Here is a 23,866-nt window from a genome sequence, read left to right as displayed (position 1 = left end):
TGGTAATACCATGCTTATTGCATGTTACCAAGTTGCAACATACTGGTTCTTTTTTTTCTTAAGGGTTCAATTTTATATTTGGATGTCATACTAAATGTTGTTAAAATGACAAAGAGTGCATTTATTACAAGAAGGTAACACTGTAGGAATGCCTATTCTGCTAAATTTGTGCAACAGATTTTTAAACCCTAAGGCACCTAACATGCATGCATCACCATTCAAATGTTTGTGGTCTCTTATTGGTCTATTTTAATTTCAAAGGGTAGTTTATTAATTTCATGGAAAAGCTGCTTTTTCACAGATGTTTTAAGTGAAGAAAATTCAAACAAGCAGCTTTTATTACAAGTAGAGTATTTTTTATGTCTTTTATAAATGTCCTTTGATCAATTTAACGAGCTTTTGCTAAAAAAGTATTCATTTATTTTACTTTGAACGTTAGTGTATAAACAATGAGCATAGCTAAATATGTTGTACCATTCGGTATATAGTGATATAAAAGTATTTAATAGTCAGAATTAAAGAAATAGTTATGATAATAATATAAAAAACTAACTTATTTAATATACAAGTCAACAAATAATAAAAATAAGCATGATTTTATAGAATCCTTTGAAACTGAAAATATTTTGAGGGTGTTCAAATGCTGTTTCTTTATGAAAGAGTATTAAAGTATAACATGAAAAACAATATTCCAGTATATTTCACAGTTTATGCCTTCCATTTCTCTTCTAAACAGATGTTCGATTGGATCGTCCATAATAAAGGCCTGTTCCTAACAACCTACACAGAGATAGGAGCCAACCATCAGCATGTGCTCGAGCTGCAGACCCAGCACAACCACTTTGCAATGAACTGCATGGTAAGGCTGTGTCCAGTGGTCCAGCAGTAATGCGTGTCACCACCTGAGGCGTTATAACAGTGTAGCTTGATGTGTGTTACATCATTTAAACGATGTGCGTTTGTACACGTGCCCTGACTCACTTAGTCATGCAAGAATGAATTTTCTGTTGTCGTATAATAGTCGTGTCAGTATATACTTGAAGGGTATGTAATGCCACGGGAGAACAGTCACACGCAGATACATCATCCCTGTGTGTGTGTGTGTGTGTGTGTGTGTGACCCTGGCAGACATGTTAATCACCCCCAGTAGGTTTCAAAGGCAGAGAGTTTCACAAGAAAACGGCATGGCATCAATCACTGATTTTCCATCTCCGTGGTCTCATCTGCCATCTGCCCATCCATATCTAAATGTAACTGCTGTTCAGCCAATAGGAAGAGTCTGCAGCACGTATCTTCTTGCAGCGTGTCCTTTTACAAAGGACCCATGTAGTTTTAAGTGCTGTTCTCAGATTTAAATGATATAACTTTGGTAACTTTTAACTTGCATTAATAAGTCGTTAAACCATAATAACGATGTAACAGACCAGTAGTTGATGTGTTTTTATGTTTGAATATAGATGTGAAACGTATGTTTAATCTTTAAATCATTACGTTTTATGACTGTAAATTAGTTTTTAGCATTTTTTGAGGAAAATTTAAGTAGGGCTTAAGCTTGCAACACTTATTATTTGCTCCCAACTGTACATAAAATGTGCATAAAACTTCCAAATGTTTTGTTTTCTTGCAGGAAAACTGATGCATTTATATTTTAATAAATTATTTTTCCATTATCATATATAATAAAATGAATTGGTTGACCAAAATAAAGGAAAAAAAAGGAAAAGGAAAAAGTGAAAATACATTTAATTTATAAACAACATTGAAATTAATTTCACTTCACAAATCAAGAGAGTTTTTGGGTCCAATTTAGCTCCAAATTTACGTTTAAACTTACACAAGTTTCATAAATGAGGCAGTTAAAAATATGTGCTATTTATTAAATCATTTTTATTAGATTATTTTTGTTTGTTACAGTTACATAAACAATTAAAAAAATCCACACATGAAACCGTTCTAGATAATATAGATATGGAAACAAAACCGATAGATTTATTAGATAAACAATAAAGAAACATAAGTATGGAGACAAAGCAGATGTTCATAAACATGTAAGAAAAGAAACAATATAGATATAGAAGCAAATGTAGTCATTTCAGCTAATTATTATTGTTATTATTTTCATGCATTCATGTTCTCCACCCTCGTGAATTTTCTGAAATGTTAAGGTTACGGCCCTTGCCAATCGCTGGGATGTTTTTATAGGTTTTCGTCAGGCTCTTTGCTGCTGTTTTGTTAGTGTGTTAGGTTTGGCTGAGTGTGCTAAAATCACATGTCCTGCCTCAGCTGTGAGAACAGTCCACCCCCCTCTCACGTTGCTATAACTGTGCACAACTTAACGGATGAAATGCTTTGTCGACTGTTTGCTTTGGGTTAGCCTGACTGCCGGGCAGCCGGGGGGCACTGCAGCCACCTCCTCAGGAAGTCCTAGGAGCCTTACTTCCCGTCTGATATGAGGCATGAATGGATGTAAACACTTTTTGTGTTAGCTCGGTTATATTGTTGGATGAAGTGTATTGCTTGATAAGGTGATAATGCACGTTTTGTGTTTGCTGTGTTTATCGCATTGGCATTTGCTGTATGTATTGACAGTAATTCAATAGACGATTTATGGAGATGTCAATGCTCATCACATGGCACACTGGGGGCCTGGTTGTAACCTTTCCGTAATAGACATGCTTAAGCAGCTATGTCATTGAGTTCCAGGGGTAATGTCACCTGAGCGGAACGTTACGCTTGTCAAGTTGTAAATTAACTCAGCTCCCACTCTCTTATGAAAGACAATCTGGAGGACAACATGTAGAAAACACTCCTCTGGCTAAAGGCATTTTAAACATTAAAACTCCCATCATGCTGGTGTATTGATTAGTCCCAGAGATATCCAGAGGGAGGTGTAATGTTCCAGGCACTCCTTTTCTAATCATCCTGTATTTTTGTAAGAGAAAAGGTTTTTTTTTTTTTTTTTATATATATATATAACGTCAATCCTGAGAGTCTGAGAGTGAAGGGTAGACTGTCCTTGCATGACTCTCTATGTTTAAGTAGACTGCATGGTCCGATACTGTCTTGAAGCAGTTTTCTCATGTGAGGAAGGCTTTTGTTCTGCGGTATGTGTGTGTCTTGGCTGTGTTCAGATTCTGTAACGTGATCTGTGTAAATGTAGGTACTGTAAAGCACTTCCTTCATACTCTACTTTTCGTGCTCATGTGACTTGACATTTCGGGTGCCTTTTTGTGATGTTTTCAGTTTTGGGATTAGACGATGGCTTATGGTATCGCAAAAGTTATTTCTGTCCAAACTGTAGTTATTGCAGGTGCTTGACCAGAATGGGAATATGGTGAAAAAAGCTGAATTCTTCTCATTGGAGCAGTGTGTGTGTGTGTGTGTTTAATAGAAAAGGAATAATACAGAATACTGTAATGTAAATAAAATGTAGCGTGTGTAAAATTAAATAAGAAGAAACAACGGTAATTAAAATATATACAGACACTACTATTACCACTACACTTTACTGTGATCATATAAGACATATTTAAAACACACACACAGTTGTGTACATTTATGTAAATGACTCAACCCATGTAAAAGTCAGTTTCGCTAATGAACCACATGCTAGTCATTGACATGGAAATAGCACCTATTGTATTTAGCATATGTTTAGCCAGAGGTTTCTTTAAGCTGCTTTATATTCACATGAAAATGAGATACCAGAAGCTCTTAATTGTGATCCACGAGGCCTGTGATACATAACAGAGGGATTTAATGAATTTGTGTTTACTGGTGCATGTCTATCTTCTCCGAGCAGCTCTGAAACCAAGCTCGGGGTTAGCGATATAGAGAGTTTAGTAACCCTATTTTCCATCCTGACTTCATCTGGTGGAAGTGCATTTGTTCATGTGGGCACCAGTGGCTTGTCTTATCTACATATGCAGGCTGGAATTTTTAGAAATGGTCATCTTCAAATAGAATTTTTTGGTAAAATCGACAACAGATTTAGCGGGTGCGCACATCTTCCAGAGTTTACAGAATTATCCACGGTTGAGTGTGTGTTTGTGTGTTGTATGTTAATGTATAACAGATGGGTGCATAGAGTTACACCAATACCAAAAACAAAAAAATATATAGTAAAATTACTGACGCAGACATCTTTATATTGTGCATCCATTGCGTTATACTGGGATGGGATTTAAAGCTGGTTTGAGCGTGTGTTTTTGTGTGTGCATGTGACTTTGGTATTGCTCCAGGTTTACACGTGCATGGACACGACTGCTGCAGTTTATTGTTGCACGCAGGCCGATACCAAACCCCCATCAGGTTTTCATCTGACAGCTCTCTGTGTATTGATTCTATTCCCTTTTGAATGCCTCAGGGCTGTGTAATTAGCCCCATGTGAGGAAACAGCATGGTAACCAGAGCTCGACGTTCTGCCAGCGCTCTCATGCGCTAGACTTCAGTTCTCCCTAAAGAACACAGAACATTTAGGTGGAAATAATGTGTAGGGTGGAGCTTGATTCTATCTGAAGACATTTGATTGGATAGTGAAAAGTTGTGCCGTGGTGTTGCGGGTTAAAACTGTTTTTCCCCAGCCACTGAAAGTGTTAGTTCTCCCAAAAATTCAAATTCTGTAATTAATCACTCACCTTCTTGTCGTAACAAACCCGTAAGACCATGGTTCGTCTTCAGAACACAAATTAAGATAGCTTTTGATTACATTCGAGAGCTCTCAGACCCTCCTTAGACATCAACACATCTCCACCACATCCACCAAATTTCATACTATAGTCATTGTTTTATATTTTTTATGTTTTACGTCAGTCAGAAAATATCAGTCTGTTATTAGTAATCTAGCATGCTAAACATTTGTTTACGGTGCATTTTCATATGCTGTAGTTTCAGTTGTTAAATCACACCACGACATTTATTTAATTGTCTGAAATGGGAAGACCTGAAGACCTTCCAAAGCTGTGTACGTGTGCCTGCTCGCTGGAGCAGCTATTCGAGTGAACTGCTGTTTTATACTGTTTCCAAGAAGATCTTTCACATCCACTCAACATTTCTATTTTAATCAGTAATATTAAAAGCAATCGTATGTTTTGATTTGTTTAAGCTGTGCCATATTTCCCTTGCACATTATAATTGTTCATCAGTGTTTTTGTGGTCTCTTACAGAATGTGTATGTGAACATCAGTCGGATCATGTCCGTGGGGAACAGGCTGCTGGAGTCGGGTCACTATGCGACCCAGCAGATTCAGCAGATCTCAGGTCAGCTGGAACAGGAGTGGAAAGCGTTTGCAGCTGCACTGGATGAGAGGAGCACGCTGCTGGAGATGTCTGCTAACTTCCACCAGAAAACTGACCAGGTGAGGTTTGAATGTGCGGACGCATACCCACAGATACACTGAGTGGCTAAACAAACTGATGCGTTGATGCAATGTGTGTGTGTGTGTGTTAATTACAAAATACTAATTGCAAAAAAACAATCCAAAGCAGCATATCTTGAGATGCTGAGATGTTCAGCCAAATTGCCAAGTAAGTGTGTATAATGTATGCTAGAAGGGCTTTCAGATTTTAGAGAATAGTGTGTTGCTCACAAAAACTCATAGTTGTCTCAAACTCACATCACTGGCTAAGATTAGGTTTAGGAACCATGTGTTGACATATTTGACCACTCACAAATGTTTTATAACCGCTGCAAGCAACAATTATTGCACTTCTCAGTATACACAGGCAGCCTAACAATGTTGTTTTTTCCAGTGTAAAATCTTGTTTTTTTATTCCTTGTTTTTTAAATGTATCATCAATGCTTGTTCAAAGACTCTTTAATTGAATACTTCTTGTAGATAGGCCTGTGCTGAGAAAAAGGATGAATGAAATCCGTTCCTTTCATCTTTCTGTCTTTTATCTTTCTCTTTGAGAGTTTAATATCCATTGTAAGCGTCAATATTAGACGGACATGCTGTTCATTCAGTTTATTTTTTCTACAGTAGTCTTTTTTTGTACTGACAAATTGCAATTTATTTAATCTGTTCCTAAATAAGAAACTGTTGTAAATAACTCAGTGGTGGACAGTTCAAAGTTAGCTTCCTAACAGCAATTGCAATGTGGAGAATTTGTCATATTCTTGACTAATTTTATAATTATTCCTGTATGATCATTCAAGATGTCTATGTATCTGGTTTAAAAGCCAAATAGCTGAACACTCTTGCCTTTTTCTAGTATATGAGCAACATGGACTCTTGGTGTAAAGCATGTGGAGAGGGAGAACTTCCTTCTGAGCTACAGGACCTGGAAGACACTATCCACCACCACCAGGGTCTCTATGAACACATAACTGCTGCCTATTCTGAGGTACAAATCTCCATTTCAGTAAAAATATTGGCTTGTGTTTGTGAATATTTTCACTTTCGCATAAATCCCATAGCACAGCTAGACAAGTGGGGCTGGGGAGGTGGAGGGTTCAGAGGAACTTCAGAGGAGCAATTTACAGCAAACACTAGACCAGACTATTTAAATTGTGAACAAGCGTGCTCATTGGCTGCAGAGCAGAGGCCAATCACCTTCTGCTGTGTAGTAATTGATGTAACTGCTTGTGAAGGAGGTTTCATGACTAAACTAGATTTTTAAATAAAGGTGGAATTCTTTTCTGTAAGTAACATTTCTGCTTGTTGATGTGTATTATCTGTACATCCCTAGGTAAGTCAGGATGGCAAAGCCCTACTAGATAAGCTACAGAGGCCTTTGACCCCAGGAAGTGCGGATTCACTGACAGCCTCGGCTAACTACTCCAAGGCAGTTCACCACGTTCTGGATATCATTCATGAGGTTCTGCATCACCAGAGGCAGTTGGAGAACATCTGGCAACACCGCAAACTTCGTCTTCATCAACGACTTCAGCTCTGCGTCTTCCAGCAGGATGTTCAGCAGGTCAGATGCTTATTGTAAAGTTTTTTTACTTCCCATGTAGATGTGGTTTCAATTTATTTCAGTTAATCACTGTTATTTGTGAAGTGAGAGATGTGCAGGTTGGATGGGGTGTCAGAACGTTGCAGGAGACATCTGTGCAGGACAGATTTTTTCATTTCATTCTCGCCCACTTGCCACAAGTTTCTTTTTGCACATGCCTGTTTTCACTGAATTTTGCTTCCTGCTCAGAGATTTTGATCTGCCTGCTTTCGCACAATTCTGGTTCGATTGAGGAAATCTTTTCTTCCATCGAACTAAAATATATTGATAATAATTGTTTAAACAAATACAGTATGAGGCCAGAAGTTTATTATATATATATATATATATATATATATATATATATATATATATATATATATATATTACATTATGTTACATTTTAAAATGCAATTTATTCATGTGATAGCAATGCTGAAGTTTCCACAAATAACATTCTTAATATAAATTCATGTGGGCAAACACACAAAATGAATGAGTTTGATAAATGAATATAAATATGGCACTAAAATGAGTCTTGCTCATAAAATGAGGTAAATCTGGTTGAATCTCTTCTTCTATTTGTCTGAATAAAATGGCATCATCTAAAAGCCTGCGAGGCATCGTTATGTTGATCAGTTTTTTCTTACGTTTAAATCTGTGTAAAATAGGATTTCTCTGCACACTTAAGCACAGAATATACATTTGAAAGTGGTATTTTAGGCACCACTGCATCACTTATCAGTTAATTTTATTTTTGGATTATATATTAGCATTTTTATTTTTCAATCGAAAGTAGTTTCCCCAAAAGATAAAAATTCTGTCATCTTTTTCAAAACAACATCCAAATGTCGTCCCTGTCTCTTTCACTCTCTCTCACACACGGTCTGTCCCACACTATGTTCCCACTTTTTTTTTTTTTTACTTAGTCTTTTTCCTCTCAGACGCATTCAGTATGAGTTGTCATGGTAACTGTGTTCAGCAGCCTCATTATGTTGAGGGTTTGCCCCATAAAATGATGCAGGCATAGGGGACCTCTAAACCTTCCAGACATCAGAAAGCAGCCAAGTGAGCTGGAGACTCGACATCTGCGCGACAAATGATTGCTTCTAATCACACACACACATGCGCTGACAGATGCCACCACACAAACAGCTCTGAATGTTTCTGTGTATGGCACATTCAGCCAGATCAAAGGTGGCGTAATGAAATATGCATGAGTAGAGGACTCGTGTGTTTTCGCAGTGTGCTCTGGCGTCTTTTGAGGCAGGTAGAAAGCTTTCAAACCCAGATGCGAGATGTCTGTCTTAGCAGCTCCACCTTGTAGATTTCAAATGGTTAAGACAATATTTAATACTCCCTTAAACCTTTCCTAATTCGTTTTTATTAGTGAAATACTGCATATGTGTTCAGATGGTCGTGCAAAGCAGTGGGACACAAAAGATAATGCCCCATTAATCAAATATCTGTAATAAACACAGTTATTGCATTCTCCGACAACACCATCAGAGCAGACACTTGCTCGCTTAATCTGCAGGATGACCTCACTGCGTGTTTGGTGCTGATGTTTATAGTGGTGTGGAGCTGTCGCAGTGAGTCCTGCTGCTTTGAGGTGCCCCCTGCTGGTTTTTCATTGGAAATGCAGTGGAAATATTTTATTTTTATGAATCAGATGGATGCGTTTAGTCAAAGTATCATCGGTTTCTCTGCTAGAAATCGGTTGAACATTTACAAGGTTCCCACTGTCATGGAAAGCCCGGGAAAAATCCCTCTCCTATGTTTGGACATATGACTAAATGAACAAAGAATGAACATGATTCTACAACATTTATTAAGCGTAGTTATTAATTACATTTAAGCATTTACCGATGCATTATTAAAAACGAAAATGAGCAGATAATACACGACTATTTTTATTAACTGGCATTAACAAAGATAAATTAGCAGTGATTAAAACAATTTATATGATGAATATTTTCATTATACATAAATTGTGTCATGTTTATGCTTGATTTATAAAAATCCACATTCTATGAAAATTAAGGAATGAAAAATATATAAATGGATGGAATTATAGTTGTTTAATTATTTAAATGTATGTGCATTGTAGTTATGTTGTTTTATTATGTTTTATTTTTATCCCCAAAAAATAAGTATTATGATTAATGTCTCATTAATGATCATCTCCATATACAAAGAGGACAAAAACCACCATAAAAGTATTCCATATGTAATCTGGACTCTATTACAATTATATGGACTGTCTTTTTGGTTCTTTTATAGTGATTTGGTGGTTCTTTTTACCTTCTGAACCTTTGTTTATTTTCCATCTTTGTTAATATCTTCTCTTACAGGTTCTAGATTGGATTGAAAACCATGGCGAAGCGTTCCTAAGTAAGCACACAGGAGTAGGGAAGTCTCTTCACAGGGCTCGAGCATTGCAGAAACGTCACGAGGACTTTGAAGAAGTGGCTCAGGTAAGGAGAAACTTACGTAAGATCATCACTTTGGCTATCGTCTACCTGTTTTCCTCCCATAATTCCTCCCTAGGCCATCACAGAAATCAGTCAAATGCATATTAAATGCACTTAATTTCTAGCGATTATTGCCGATTTGATTGCACAGATATTATTTAAACTAAACTGAGCTAGACAACGACATCTCTGAATTCAATAATGAAATGCCTACACGTAAGAAAATGTAATCTCGCCATTATATATCGCTGACTCTATTTAATACTGTTAAGCGCTTTGACACAATTTGTGTTATTAAAAGCGCTATGTAAGTAAAGGTGACTTGACTTGACTATTAGCTTTTGCTTGTGTCTTAGAACACCTACACAAATGCAGACAAACTTCTGGAGGCTGCAGAGCAGCTCGCTCAGACAGGCGAGTGTGACCCTGAGGAGATCTACCAGGCCGCACACCAGCTGGAAGATCGTATCCAGGACTTTGTGAGACGGGTTGAACAACGCAAAGTTCTGCTTGACATGTCTGTGGCCTTCCACACTCACAGCAAAGAGGTAAGTTATGAGAAAGTAAGAACAGGTGTTGGTGGGTGTGGATATGTCGGGTTTTGTCAGTGTTTATAGTGTTCCACTTGACACACATGCTAAAAATGTTCTTGAATTTATTGTTGTTGCTGTTATTATTTTTATTATTAATGCTAATGCTATTTTTCATTTCTTTATTTATGCATATGTTTGTATATATACGATATAGCAATAGCTTGATATTCTGCACCGTATGTAGAGTGTGTTAGTGGAGAGATGTAAAATGTAATGTAAAAATACAGGAATTCTACTGTACATAGATACAGCAATACATGGTTTCATACTACTGTAGTTAATGTCAGACATAAGATCGCGCAAAATAAACTCAGACCGTCTCAAATGTCTGCAGCACAAATCACTGCATGCTTCGTTAACATCTAGTTCTAGTAATTTTCACTTTCACACATTTGCTATTATGTTATAATACAAAGTTAATGTTACACAGTTTGTGGACAGTGGAATTTTCCTCCTGCTGTCGCTACATAGAACGAGCACGACTGAAACTGTGTTTGACAGACCCCGCATATTCACTAGTGGTAGAACTAATTGACTAGTCAGTGTGAACTGTGTCCTACATGCTAAATAAATCCCATCCAGCCTCTTACTTGAAACGAAGAAATGAAACGTTATTTGCTATAAAGCCAAACTTAGTTGTTAGCTTTTTTTGGACCTCAAATCTTCTTAAATCTGCTCATGAATTTAGAACTGCTTCCTTCTGGCCCATCTATATTCCACAAACTGTGAATGATAATGAGTAGTAGTGTGTGCATGATTCATAATGTACTTAGTACAAGCAAACAATGCTTTCTTTAATGTCTCCATATGGCATAATGTTAGCCATCTGCTACCTGTAGCGGACTGGCATATACAGACATCTTTTTTTATTTTAAAACGGTATAAGTATTAATAAAGGGTTAAAGACTGTAGTTTTGGGAAAAAGAGAAAGGTAGAGAATGGTGGAGGTGGAAAAAGACAATGGGGAGGTGTGGAAGGACAGGCATGGCCTGCTGTGGCAGGAGATACACTTTTTGACATGCCAACACAGGCAGATGGCTAATCCTGAGCTCACATAAGACGAAGCCATTCACAGGAAATAACAACACCAGCCGTTCGGTGGCAGCCAAAGTCCGTCTTTGTCTTGCTGTTTGTCTTGTTATGTTTGTGCATTTGGATATTTTAGATTATAGAACGAATGGTATGTGTTTGAAGACCCATGGATCTACATAGGTCACTGATCTGTTCATAACATTGTGAGGTTTGTGCTAATGGTGTTATTTCTCTGCAGCTGTGGACATGGTTGGAGGAGCTTCAGAAGGAGTTGCTGGATGATGTTTATGCTGAGTCAGTAGAGGCAGTGCAGGAGCTGATCAAACGTTTCGGTCAGCAGCAGCAAACCACTCTGCAGGTCACCGTCAACGTCATTAAAGAAGGGGAGGATCTTATCCAGCAGCTCAGGTACTGCCCAATGAGAAAGCATCGGTTTCGTGGAAAATTATGACGCTGAAACATAAGAATTCTGACACAAGCACGTCATATAATGTCCTAAGTAGCCCATTGACATCTGTTGTGTTAATTACAATTACTTAACTCTAACCCTGCAGACACGTTTTGCATTTTTGTAAAATTATTTAGTAATTTTTACGAAACTTGTGACTTTCCGTGAACCGAAATCCAATTCAAGTTTTTCAGGTTTTATTAATAAAACTAATTTATGGGGCTACAAAACTACATGCCACAAACACTTCCATGAAAAGCAGGTTTAAGTGTGGGTTACAGTGTAAGGGATGGCACGTCCTGATTTTGCTGAGTTTGACGTGTTTCTAGGTCAGCATATTTTGTTGACCCTGGAACAACGTTTAATCCAAAATTTTGTCTTCACCATATCTCTATATCTAAACAAAACCTTACCCCTTTAAGATTTAATGGTAGATTAGTGACACTGATGTGCAAGCAGCAATGATTTTTAGCCTAAATTTCACAAAAACTAAAAACTGATTCAAATCTGATTGGTTAATCACAATATTGTTCCAAGGTCAAACAAAGATGTTGACCTATGCCCTTATTGAACTCAACATAATCAGGTTTTGCATAAGGATGGTTCAACAGCGTAATAATAAATGTAATGACAGAATAATTACAGATGTAATTACATATAGGAATTTGAAAAATATATAAGTGTAAAAACATGCATCTACTCAATAAATGCACCAAATGATACATTTAAATTTAAGTGCATAGTAATTAAGGCCACTTAATATAAAATGGGACCTAAAAATCTTTCCTGAAACATCAGTAAATCTGTGTTACTCTCAATAATGCATTCCCTATTTGGTTATATATCTACAGTTCTACGTATCCAAACAATATTTCATGTTATTTCATGTGGTGTTCATCTATGACCTATGTCCTAATCTGCAGAGACTAATGATGAAGCTGCTTTATTGTAATTGTATGATATACATTATATCTCTCTTACTCATGCATGCTCTTTTTTTCTGACCTCAGAGACTCTGCAATCTCCAGCAATAAGACTCCTCATAACAGCTCTATGGCTCACATCGAGAGCGTCCTGCAGCAGCTGGATGAGGCCCAGGCTCAGATGGAGGAACTGTTTCAGGAACGAAAGATCAAACTGGAGCTCTTTCTCCAACTCAGGATCTTTGAACGAGATGCCATTGATGTGAGTCCACAATTTGTGACATTTTGTTGTAAACAGGGCATTATAACACCACCAGATAATTGGTTCTCGAATGTATGGGGAAGTCGTAGCCATCAGGCAAGCATCCCTTGATTACATGAATTTAAAATTTCAGTTCTGTATTAGTTGAGTTGTTGCTTCTATAATTCTTGTCAGTTTTCATCTGATCAAAGGAACAAAGTGCTAAAAGACAAAATCCTCTGATCTCAGAGATTCTGAGCGAAAGCCTTGAGCAAAGATAAAGCCATCATGGATGCTCTTTTCACAGCCGGCACTATGAGTCATGGAGGATTGTGTCTCTGGACATGTGAAAATGAATCACGCTTTTGTCAAAAGGATGTTCTGAGAAGCTAACAGCTATATCGAATAAATAACACGTCCACAGTTGCTCTTAATCAAAGTTCTTAAAGTCAACATGAAACAACCTATTTAATTTTTGTAATGCCACTAAAGGCTTAAGGTTGTCAGATTAGCATGAGCATAGATGTTTGTTTCCCAATTGACCGCTATTCTCAAGTGATAATTTAATAGATGTTTTACAGTTTTAGGTGTGGAGAGTTCTTTGTGCAGGGACTTGATATCTGATGATATATGAAATTGAAGTGTTTTAGCACCAATGCAAAGGAGAGTAAAGTACTCACAGTTTGCATAATATCACTAAAAACACAGGACATTAACCACATAAACATAACAAGCATATGAAAATATATTATTTTATGTTATGAGTAATGTAAGTGAGAGAGAAAAGAGAAGAATATGTCACTGATGCTTGAATTAATAGGTGAAAGGTTCTAGTTACTATTTGGACATACCTTTTAATTATTGAATTTTGGTGTTTCCTATTACCACGAGTATATAAAATCAACCACCTAGCAATGCAGTCTACAAGTGTTTTTTACAAGTGTTTTACAAATTGTTTTGAAGAGCTCAGTAAAGTCTAGTGTTGGAGCAAAAGACCATGTAGTCACAAAGTGGCGTCACCAATACTCCACTGGGAGTTCAAGCTTGAGGGTTGAGCAGCTACATGCAAGCCTCACATCACCAAGTACAATGCCAAGCGTTGAATGGAATGATGTAAAGCACATGTCACTGACGAAGAACCTGACTGGCCCACACAAACCCCTGACCTCCACCCCATCCAACATCTCTGAAACAAAATGGAATGGAGATTGCGAGCCAGGCTTTTAGACATCACGAATGCTCTGCTGGAAAAATTACCAAAAATTCTAACAGAAACTTATTGTGGCAGGCCCTCCCATAAAAGTGGGAACTGTTATAACTGCCAACTTCATATTAATAGCTACAAATAAAGCCCCTTTAGGTGTAAAGGTCAGGTGTCCCGATAATTTTGTCCGTATAGTTTATGTTTCCTCCAATGGCCAAGATGATGTCATCCAAAATAGAATCTGTTTAAGAGGTGGAGCAAAATTACAAAAGACTGAAACCATTCTTCTGATGAATAACATGCACTGAACACTCATGCACAAGAAGTTCAGAAACGTAATACAATAAATATGGACAGTTTCGTTTACGAGATGCCATTCTTTTGCTCATTTGCAGAAACCTGCAGAAACCCCATCATGCTGTGCGATTGACCTTTGATGGCTGTTTTAAATGTTTTGTTCGTAGGAAACTCTGTATGAAGTAATCAGAGTCCACAAGACGAGTTGGCTTTTGTAGTAAAAGTGATATCGCTCTCTGTAACATAATCCGACGCAGATCAAGTAGTATCAAATTCCATAGGGAGTTTTGAAGGTGCTCATGTTCCACTGATACTTCGCTGATAGATAAGGTAAAACTGAGAAGACCTTGTGCAGACAAAGAGCAAACCTGAAAAGAAGAACCTGAAAACCGTACACAGCCGTGTGTAAGTTCCAGTATGGGTGAACTCCTACATCGGATGTGAGGTAGATACTCAGCGCAGGGCGGGTCGGTGCTGTCAATCAAGTGGGCAGGGTGCCAGAAGGTACAGCAGTGGGCGTGTGATTTCCCAAACGCTGCTCCCACACATTGAAGAACACATTTACTTCTTACAGAAAACGGTTGTGCTCCGTTCTAGTCAGCATCAGCTTTCCTTATCAGTGCTTCGCTCAGCTGGGAAAAAGCCGGGGAAAATGCTCATGTTCGTTAGAGGAAGAATTCTCAACCACACAGCAGTGCAGAGTGAGTGCTTTAGACTTTTTGACAGGAGGATTATTCGTTGAAACCACGACTTTAAAGTGCAAACCAATTGCTGTATCAATGAGATGTCTTCTGTAGTGATATTGAGGAATAATTTAGTGCGTTTTGATTAGATTTTGTGTGATGGTTAAACGTGGCTGAAGTGAACTGCTTGCCAAGTGCTTGTTCTCCGATACATGTATCTCCTGTTTTTTGTTCCCATTTTTTTACGGCTTGTTAAGTTGCATGTTTGACATACACTCATTTTAATAGTCAGCTAATATCTTTGTTTTGATAGTAAACTTTAGACGTTCTACTAACAGTAAGAGTAGCAATAATCAGAGTATTAGTAGACTTTAGTTTGATGGGTCCGCAATATACAACCTTCTGCCTATGATAAACTTTGCAAGTATGTCAACTTATTCTACTTATCTCTAAACCTACACTTACAGTCTACAACTGACTCTCATTAGAGTATTCGTAGACTCCAAGTGTTCAGGTTAGTAAAAAAAAGTTGTCTACTGAAAGACCTTAAGATATTAAGTACACTAGGGTGACCATATATGCCATTTTTCCTGGACATGCTTTGCTTTATTTTCGTAAACAAGAAACCAATGTCATACACGATAAATCTGCACGCAAACAAAGCTAAAACCTAGATATTTTAGGCAATATAGAAATACTGGCCAGGACGCGTTTGGGAAAAATGGTCCTGGTCAGTCTAAGACTGGTAGATAAATGGCATTAAACAAACTGTACCTAATTCAAATTAGGTGACTAAAATCGATTTCCATACAGCTATATTGCAATGTTTAGTTTTTTTCCTGAATACTACATTTTATTTTTTTTTTCAATATTTGAATTTTCAGAATAATCAAAATAATTTAGAAACCAGTTCACTGCTTTACATTAGATATGGTCACTTATACATAGCTTATAATGGTGTCGTTTGTGTGGATGTGCTGTGTAGGTCATCTCAGACCTGGAGTCATGGAATGAGGAGCTGTCTCAGCAGATGAATGAGTTCGACACTGAGGATCTGACACTGGCTGAGCAGAGACTGCAGCATCACGCAGATAAAGCTCTTACCATGAACAACCTCACTTTCCATGTCATACACCAGGGACAGGAACTCCTGCAGTACGTCACAGAAGTTCAGGCCTCAGGTGAGCACACATTCAAACATTTCTGGTAGGATATAAGAGTCTGTCACTGCAATTAAATGCAAAGCTACACATGCACTAAAAAAAAAGTACCAGAACATACTCATAATATTCAGTGTTGTTTGCTATGATTTTGGGAGCATCGTGGTATTTCACAATTTTTTTTTCTTTTGTGAGCTAATAAAGCATTTGAGATCTGTGCACAAGCTGCAGAGATTTTATATGATGTTTTTGTAAGCCAACCTTTGCGGTCACGGGATCACTGTCATGAGGCATCAGGGATGTGTGTGTGTGAGTGCGTGCACGTGTGTGTGTTAGTGTGTCAGTCCAGAGCAGGCTTAAGGGGGGAGGAGTGGATGCAGCTAAACGCTAAACTCTAAAGCCAAACACATCAGGTCCGTCCAGGCGCCCAGCAGCCCTCCCTTCCTCTCACCCGACCCTGTAATCCTATAGACTCACACTGCCTAGCAAAATCACTGGTCACACACACAAGATTTGACATCTGACAGCACGCACAGATAGCAGACAGACAAACGAATCCTCATTTTACCTTTTTGTGGAGGCGCAAATACAGACGCAAAACTGGAGTACTCTCAGAGCTTTAGCCCAATGCAGCTCTGGGCTACGGGTATAAAATGTGAGTATGTTTGTTCGTGAGTGTGCGTGATAACGTTCGTGCTAACGATGCTAAGACTCAGTTATCTGCATATCTGTACATGCAATTTGTGTCATGCTTTTTGTTGATGGTTGGTTTAGCTTACAGTCATGCTGGTTCTGGTTATACAAACTACAGACAGTTTAAAGTTAAAATTGAACTTGTTACGGGGGATCTTTTGTGCACGATTCATCAGTGCGCATCACTCTAAAGAGGAATTGCTTATCAGAATGTAAAACTGATGATTCTGTGAATTTAAATTGAAAATGTATTAGCTATGATAAAAATTCCTTCCCAATATTGATCGAAAACTCCTAAACACTGTTGTTCAAATTAATGTTGCTGTGTCTGGATAGTCAGGACGCTAAAACAATGAAACATGGCATAAAATATTTTGAGAAATTTATTAGAATTTAGAATATTGGGACCCAGTTGTCAGTATTAGCTTGTTGCTTGTTAGCATGCATAGTACTAGGATATTGGCTGTCTGTTACTATTTGTAAAGCAGCTATTAGCGCCTTATTCTGTGTATCATATTTTAGATCCCTTAATCTTATCCCATACCTAAAACTAATACATATATAAATACAGTTAGAGCACTTCACTTAGTGATTGGCAGTGGGATTTGAAGAGACCAGCATGACAAAAAATGTTTTGGAACCAAACCCTCTACCATGCCTTTAACAATTACTTTAATAACTATTAAAAAGCAGCACATTAGGAATTTATTGAGGAAAAAAATCATATTTATTTTAATAATGGGCTCCCAAACTAAAGTATGACCATGTATGAGTGTTTTTGTCATTCTACTTTAATATTTAATGTGACCTCCCTAAAGCATGTGTTTGTAATCAGGTCTTTGTCTTGTCTAATAGCTGTCTTGGCAAAAAAATCACAGGCTGAATAAAGTCTTCGTACTAAAGTCTTCTTACGGATTATCCTACTTTTGCATGTGATGCCATTTTCTAATTATCCAGTTGGGGTTTTCTTTTTTGTAAACATGTTTTCTGAAGTTTTTTTCTTTAATCATTTAATCATAAAATTGTTGTATTTTTTTACTTATTTATGTTATATTTAAAAATGTGTAAATGTTGCATTAAATTTTTTTGTTGTTGTTGTTGTTTAGTTTTTTTTTGCTCGGTTGGTTTTTTGATATAATTAAAATGTGATATTTGACAATCTGATAATAGCATTATGATAATTGAAGCTAACAGTTGCAAAAAAAGGTAAATATTTAATATACTGTAATATAATGTAAACATCCATTTTCAAAATCCCATGTCATTAATATAATATATATTTGTGTACATTTGTATATAATATAATATGTGCTTTATGCCAGGCTGTCGGTAAAAGGACAAGGACTAGCCTATTGTGACAAAAGCTTTTTTTTTTTGTGTCGGGGAGATTATTTATGCCCTTCCATCACACCTCTACATTTCTCTGTGTTTCTCTTTCTCTGTGAAGGTGTGGAGTTGTTGTGCGATCGTGATGTTGACATGGCGACGCGGGTGCAGGACCTGCTGGATTTCCTGCATGAGAAACAGCAGGAGCTGGACGCAGCCGCAGAGCAGCACAGGAGACACCTGGAGCAGTGTGTGCAGCTCCGTCACTTACAGGCAGAGGTCAAACAGGTAACATCTGTCCGTCTCTCGGCCTGCCCACAAAAAAACTCATTCAGGCACATTTCAGATCATGATGCAGCTTCGTCAGCAAAGAACAAAACCGCTGCGTGACGTGTTGTTTCTAATACGCCTCCATATTTAATAAGTGTCACGATTAATTATGCAGTAGAGATTTTATGTTAGAGGCGGGAATTTCCTCTGTCTGTACCTGAGCAGTGACTCATGCGTAGTGAATGCGGGCTAAACTGAAGTTGAAAATCAGACATTACCTTGTACACTAATACCTCGGACGCCTTGCTACATATCTTGGGTTTATTACATTACCGCACAATGTAGCTTTGTGTGATGTAGCTACGATAGGTTCCAGTCTCCTTCCAGTAATCAATATTTAAGCTCATAATAATTTAGGTAGTGCCATTCTTTCACAAAAAATTATACATGTAGGTTTAAATATGGCTAAAGGCACACCTTAAGGAAAATTTGTCCTTTTTTCAGTACTCTTAATGTGTATTATATCATTTTGAATTGAAAACTGATGGAACAACACCTTTTTTATAGGGAAAGGAACCATAAAGGTTTTTTTTTTTTAAACCATAAAGGTTGTTTTGTTAAAAAATGTGTATAGACTGTATTCTCAATATTTGAAATGGCAACAAGTGCTTTTTTATAATAAATTAAAATTTCTAAATGTCCTACATTTAAATATTAGTGATAATCTGGGAGACGTCATTTTAATTTAATTTAATTTAATTTAATTTAATTTAATTTAATTTAATTTAATTTAATTTAATTTAATTTAATTTAATTTAATTTTCTTAGAGTTAATCACCATGTTAATAATTAAATCATCATAAATGACACTTATAAAATTTCAATTTAACCTGGTACTTTAATTACATTTTCAAATGAGTTTAATTACTACTTTAGTTGCTTAAACAAACATTAATACATTACACGGCCAAAATATACATTTCATTGTTCAAATAGCTTGATTTGGATATTTAAATATGCATTTGAAATAATAAATTACTATTCACTACTGCTCTGATAAGCATTATGTAATGTTTGTTAACAATGCGTTAATGTAGGTATATTAATATTGAGTGAAGTAGTTTTGAATAGCGTCTCTGACTACGTACGGGAGCTGATGGGAAACAGAGCAGTTTTATAGCACTGAGCACGCTTAACATCAGAAGGAAAAACTAGGCCAGGAGGAGCAGCTGGTAATCTCATTTCATCCTTTCATTTATTTATTTTATTATTTATATATTTATTTTTTGTCTGGACTGCTCTAGAGGAAAAGAGTGATTAGAGATGTCGAGGAGCTGGGACGCCGTGTGGTTTAAGGCCTGACATGGCCACAGACTATTTCAGTGGGTGTGTGGTGGTTAGTAGACATGTAATCATCTATTTGACTTTACAGTGAAAATGTGTGTGTGTGTCAGTTTTCAGTGTGTTTATTTACATTTATGCAAGGGGCATAGTTCTGTTATCTGTCACAGGCAGTGTATCGGCGGTAAAGCAGGTGTGTATTGTGTGAGTCAGCGTGTGTCGGGAGACGAAGTGGAATTTAGGCTTAAAGGTGGAGTCAAAAACACATCTGTCGGTATCAAATACGTTCACTTTCCCCACTGATGCAACCCCACATTTAACAGCATGTCTCATCTTTCATGAAACAAAGGTATTCCTTTTTTATTTGTAATGTTGTTCACGATTTCAAAATCAAGAATTTTGTTTTAAAATGAACCTTTGCTGGCCTTTAACATTTAACAAGCCGTTCTTGTTGTATCTCTAAGATCTTTAGTCCTTACTTTATATGGGATTCAAGTCAGTCTACTGGGCCATTCTAGCAGCTTTATTTTGTTTTTCTGAAACAAATCCAGCGTTTCCTGTTGGGTTGGGATCTTTGTATCGCTGAAATGCCCACGCTTGTTTCATCCTGGTACCGTAGGTGTTGAGATGAACCAGCTAGTATTCATTTCCACTGACTAAGGGAAGGATTGCTTTCTAATTACTGATTGGCTCTCTATGCCTTTTTGCAAATCCATTTCTTCGTGTGTATTTTTTTTTTTTTGCTGTGTCATTCCATTTTATTACAGATAACTCAGCTTACTTGTTTTTGTTTTCATTTTTGCAAAAACCACATAACTCCCACGCTGGAAAGCGAACTTTTTTTGAAGTGTAGGTATAGTGTCTCATCTGACAGTACAGCTACGCTTTGTGTCTTTTTCTCTTGTGTGACAGGTGTCAAACAGCGTCAAGGCGCAATACTGCCACTTACGCTGAGATGTCAATCATATAGTTCTTCACTTTGCATGTATATTGCAACACCTCTAATTAATACAATATTGATAACAGTAGCACGTTTTTTGTGATGTGCCCCTTTTAAACGGCTTGTGTATGTGTTTTTTCAGGTCCTGGGTTGGATCCGTAATGGGGAGTCGATGCTCAATGCAGGTCTCATCACAGCCAGCTCTCTACAGGAAGCAGAACAATTGCAGCGGGAACATGAGCAGTTCCAGCACGCTATCGAGGTACGAGCATTTTCTTCCAAACAACACACATTTATTTGTATTTAAATTTCTACTACTGTCACTCTGTAATATTAGTTTGTTTTTGCTGTTGTATCGTTTAGAAATGTATATGCAAACCATAAAATAAATGAATAAATACATACCCTTATGATGGCTACAGTGATTCCTGTCAAATGAATAACTCCGCTTGCTTTTTGAAGTGAGGTTTTTGGACCGGTTTTCCGTTTCATGAACCATTTTGTAATACGTCCTATTAATTTCTGGTCATTTTCACTTTCTGTTTTTGTTTTTCACTTTCTCTTTTATTTTCCTTATTTCACGGCATGCAGAAAACCCATCAGAGTGCACTGCAGGTGCAGCAGAAGGCAGAGGCTCTGCTACAGGCCAATCACTACGACATGGACATGATCCGTGACTGCGCAGAGAAAGTGGCGTCTCACTGGCAGCAGCTTATGCTGAAGATGGAAGACCGCCTCAAACTGGTCAATGCCTCGGTAGCTTTCTACAAGACATCGGAGCAGGTCAGTGATACAGTCATTTTTGACCTCTTGTCACGTTGAAGTCTTGTCTTATTTCCTGTGTTTTGTTCTATCCTTTTTGGTCAGTTGCATATACGAAAGAAGATAAAAGTCATTATTTATTTTTTAGTTATTTCTATTTTTCCTAATTCGCAGTATTTTGTGGACAATTTTACAGTATAATTTAACATAAGTCACACATGATATTATTTGTATTAATTATGTTATATTATTTAGTTATGTTATTACATATGGTTGCGTTTATAAAACGCAAAGTCATAACTGTTTCATAAAAAAATTAAATCATCATGAGAAACTAAAGCTAGGAAAAAAATCATAATTATGACAAATGTATTAACTGACTTGGCGTCTCGTAAATTTTTTTCATAATTTCTACTGTTTATGTTAGTTTTGACTTGCCTCATAATTATAAAAGTGTCTCAATTTTTATTATTTTGTATATAATTAATAATTACCTAGTGTTTCATACTTTAAACTTTTTATCTTATACATACTTTTTATATCATAATTATAGTAATAGTATAGAAATGAAGAAATAGAATAGTGGAAATAAATTAGTTGATTTGTAACATTGATTGACAACATTAGTAAAAAATGAACTAAGAATAAACAATACTAATATTAATTTTATCATTTACTAATGCACTATTAAAATCTTAAGTTGTGTTCGTTAACATTAGTTAATGCACTTTTAGCTAACATGAACTGTATTTTAATTAACAAAGATTTAATAAATATGTAATAAATGTATTATTTTATTATTTGTATTATTTTATTATTTGTAACTAACAATGTTAATGTTAACAAACGACACCTTACTGTAAAGTGTTGCCAATATTTTTGCTTATATTTAATATGTATAACTATATGTGATTACTCTGCAGGTGTGTAGTGTTCTCGAAAGTTTAGAACAGGAATACAAACGAGAGGAAGACTGGTGTGGAGGGACCGATAAACTGGGACCAAACTCAGAGTCCGATCACGTGACCCCCATGATCAGCAAACACCTGGAGCAGAAAGAGGCCTTCCTCAAGGTACCAAGCGCACGCACTCGTGCAATCAAGATCTCCAATGTCGTTCCGATCACAACATAAAAAATTAAATGCAACTTTGTTTTTCTCTGTTTGAAGGCATGCACATTAGCAAGACGCAACGCCGACGTCTTCCTCAAATACTTGCACAGAAACAGCGTGAATATGCCGGGAATGCTCGCACATGTCAAAGCCCCCGAACAACAAGTCAAGAGTAAGACTGCCTTTATTTCAAAAAGCAGTTTTATGACTGGTTTAATGGAGCAAATATAATCAGTATTTGATATTTGATTAACATTATTATATTGTTATGACTCCAGGGTTTATATATGATCTTTGATTCTAATTCTGATTCTAACTGCGCCCTGCAGACATCCTTAATGAGTTGCTACAGCGGGAAAACCGGGTTCTGCACTTCTGGACCATGAGAAAGAGAAGGCTGGACCAGTGTCAGCAGTATGTGGTGTTTGAACGCAGCGCCAAACAGGTCAGCACTGGTTCAATCCTGAAGTGTACAGACAATCTAGGGGATGCTGTTTTTGACTCAGTGTCTAGTAATTGCGTCTTATTTTGGTCAAGAAAAGTCTTTTTGTGAGAGTGTGCACCTGAGATCGAAACATGGTGGCCGCTTGATACGATAATTAAAATTCCGACCCTACAGTCTAATTGAGATCATATTATTTATGTTATACACAATTGACTGGAAGCAGCTGCAGACCACAACAAGTATTTCTGGAGCCTTAAATAACAGAACCATGTCAGGTCAAGCATTCAGTGGTTTGTGTGACTGCTGTATAAGCCAAAAGAGGTTCAACTTGTCTTATATCACGTACTTTAAAAAAAAAGGGTACGTATTTGTAGCTCTTACTAGCACTTCCTTTATGCTTTGCCCTATTATGGTGAAAAGGCATCTGCCTAAATAAATAGCTGAAAATGTTCTCCTAATGCACATTTTGTGAAGTTGTGTAAATTGTGTCTGTTGCGTAATTACAGTGTAGGGTTTCAGGAAGTCTGTGGTACTGGATGGAGTTTTTCTCTTCGTTCCGCGTTTAAACGCTTGGTAATTGAGAGGAAGGACTCTAGTTTGACCACACACTGCTCCGCTGCGGTACTCGCAGTCCTGTCCTGACGTTCCCCAGGCCCCGTGATGAGGGTGGCCCACGAAGTTCTTTTTTAACACGCAGTAACATTTTGTCATATCAAATTAGTGGCGAACCTGCAAACAACGCGAACTCTGGTATCAGTTACTTTTAAAATGAAATGACAAGCGTGAGATTGAGCACTTTTAGAGATCTCACTCCCTCTAGTGGATGCATGAGAGTATAACATATACACAAACCTAACCTTGAAGACGTTGTTTTGTTCCTTAACTGCTGTGCTTAAGGCAATTTTTAAAAGCTTTGCTCCCGCAAGATTAGAATAACAACAAAAGCAAAACATGCGCATATTCAAGTTTGATCTTCCTGATCA

At 37.1% G+C, this 23,866-nt stretch overlaps 1 protein-coding gene across 1 annotated transcript in view; it reads left to right on the top strand.

Annotated features, from left to right (window-relative positions):
• triob (trio Rho guanine nucleotide exchange factor b) overlaps positions 1 to 23,866 on the top strand; it is a 94,732-nt gene that overhangs the window by 41,020 nt on the left and 29,846 nt on the right. The window contains 15 exon segments of the mRNA XM_043261624.1: positions 737 to 859; positions 5,166 to 5,357; positions 6,214 to 6,345; positions 6,691 to 6,921; positions 9,294 to 9,416; positions 9,770 to 9,961; positions 11,277 to 11,446; positions 12,497 to 12,671; positions 15,820 to 16,015; positions 18,135 to 18,301; positions 20,707 to 20,826; positions 21,156 to 21,347; positions 22,250 to 22,399; positions 22,496 to 22,610; positions 22,768 to 22,883. Coding sequence (XP_043117559.1) covers positions 737 to 859; positions 5,166 to 5,357; positions 6,214 to 6,345; positions 6,691 to 6,921; positions 9,294 to 9,416; positions 9,770 to 9,961; positions 11,277 to 11,446; positions 12,497 to 12,671; positions 15,820 to 16,015; positions 18,135 to 18,301; positions 20,707 to 20,826; positions 21,156 to 21,347; positions 22,250 to 22,399; positions 22,496 to 22,610; positions 22,768 to 22,883 — 2,394 coding nt within the window.

This window comes from Puntigrus tetrazona, chromosome 16 (assembly GCF_018831695.1).
Source record: "Puntigrus tetrazona isolate hp1 chromosome 16, ASM1883169v1, whole genome shotgun sequence".
NCBI classification, from domain to species: domain Eukaryota; kingdom Metazoa; phylum Chordata; class Actinopteri; order Cypriniformes; family Cyprinidae; genus Puntigrus; species Puntigrus tetrazona.
The sequence above is the reverse complement of the archived record's forward strand: the minus strand, read 5'-3'. Positions and strand labels throughout refer to the sequence as shown.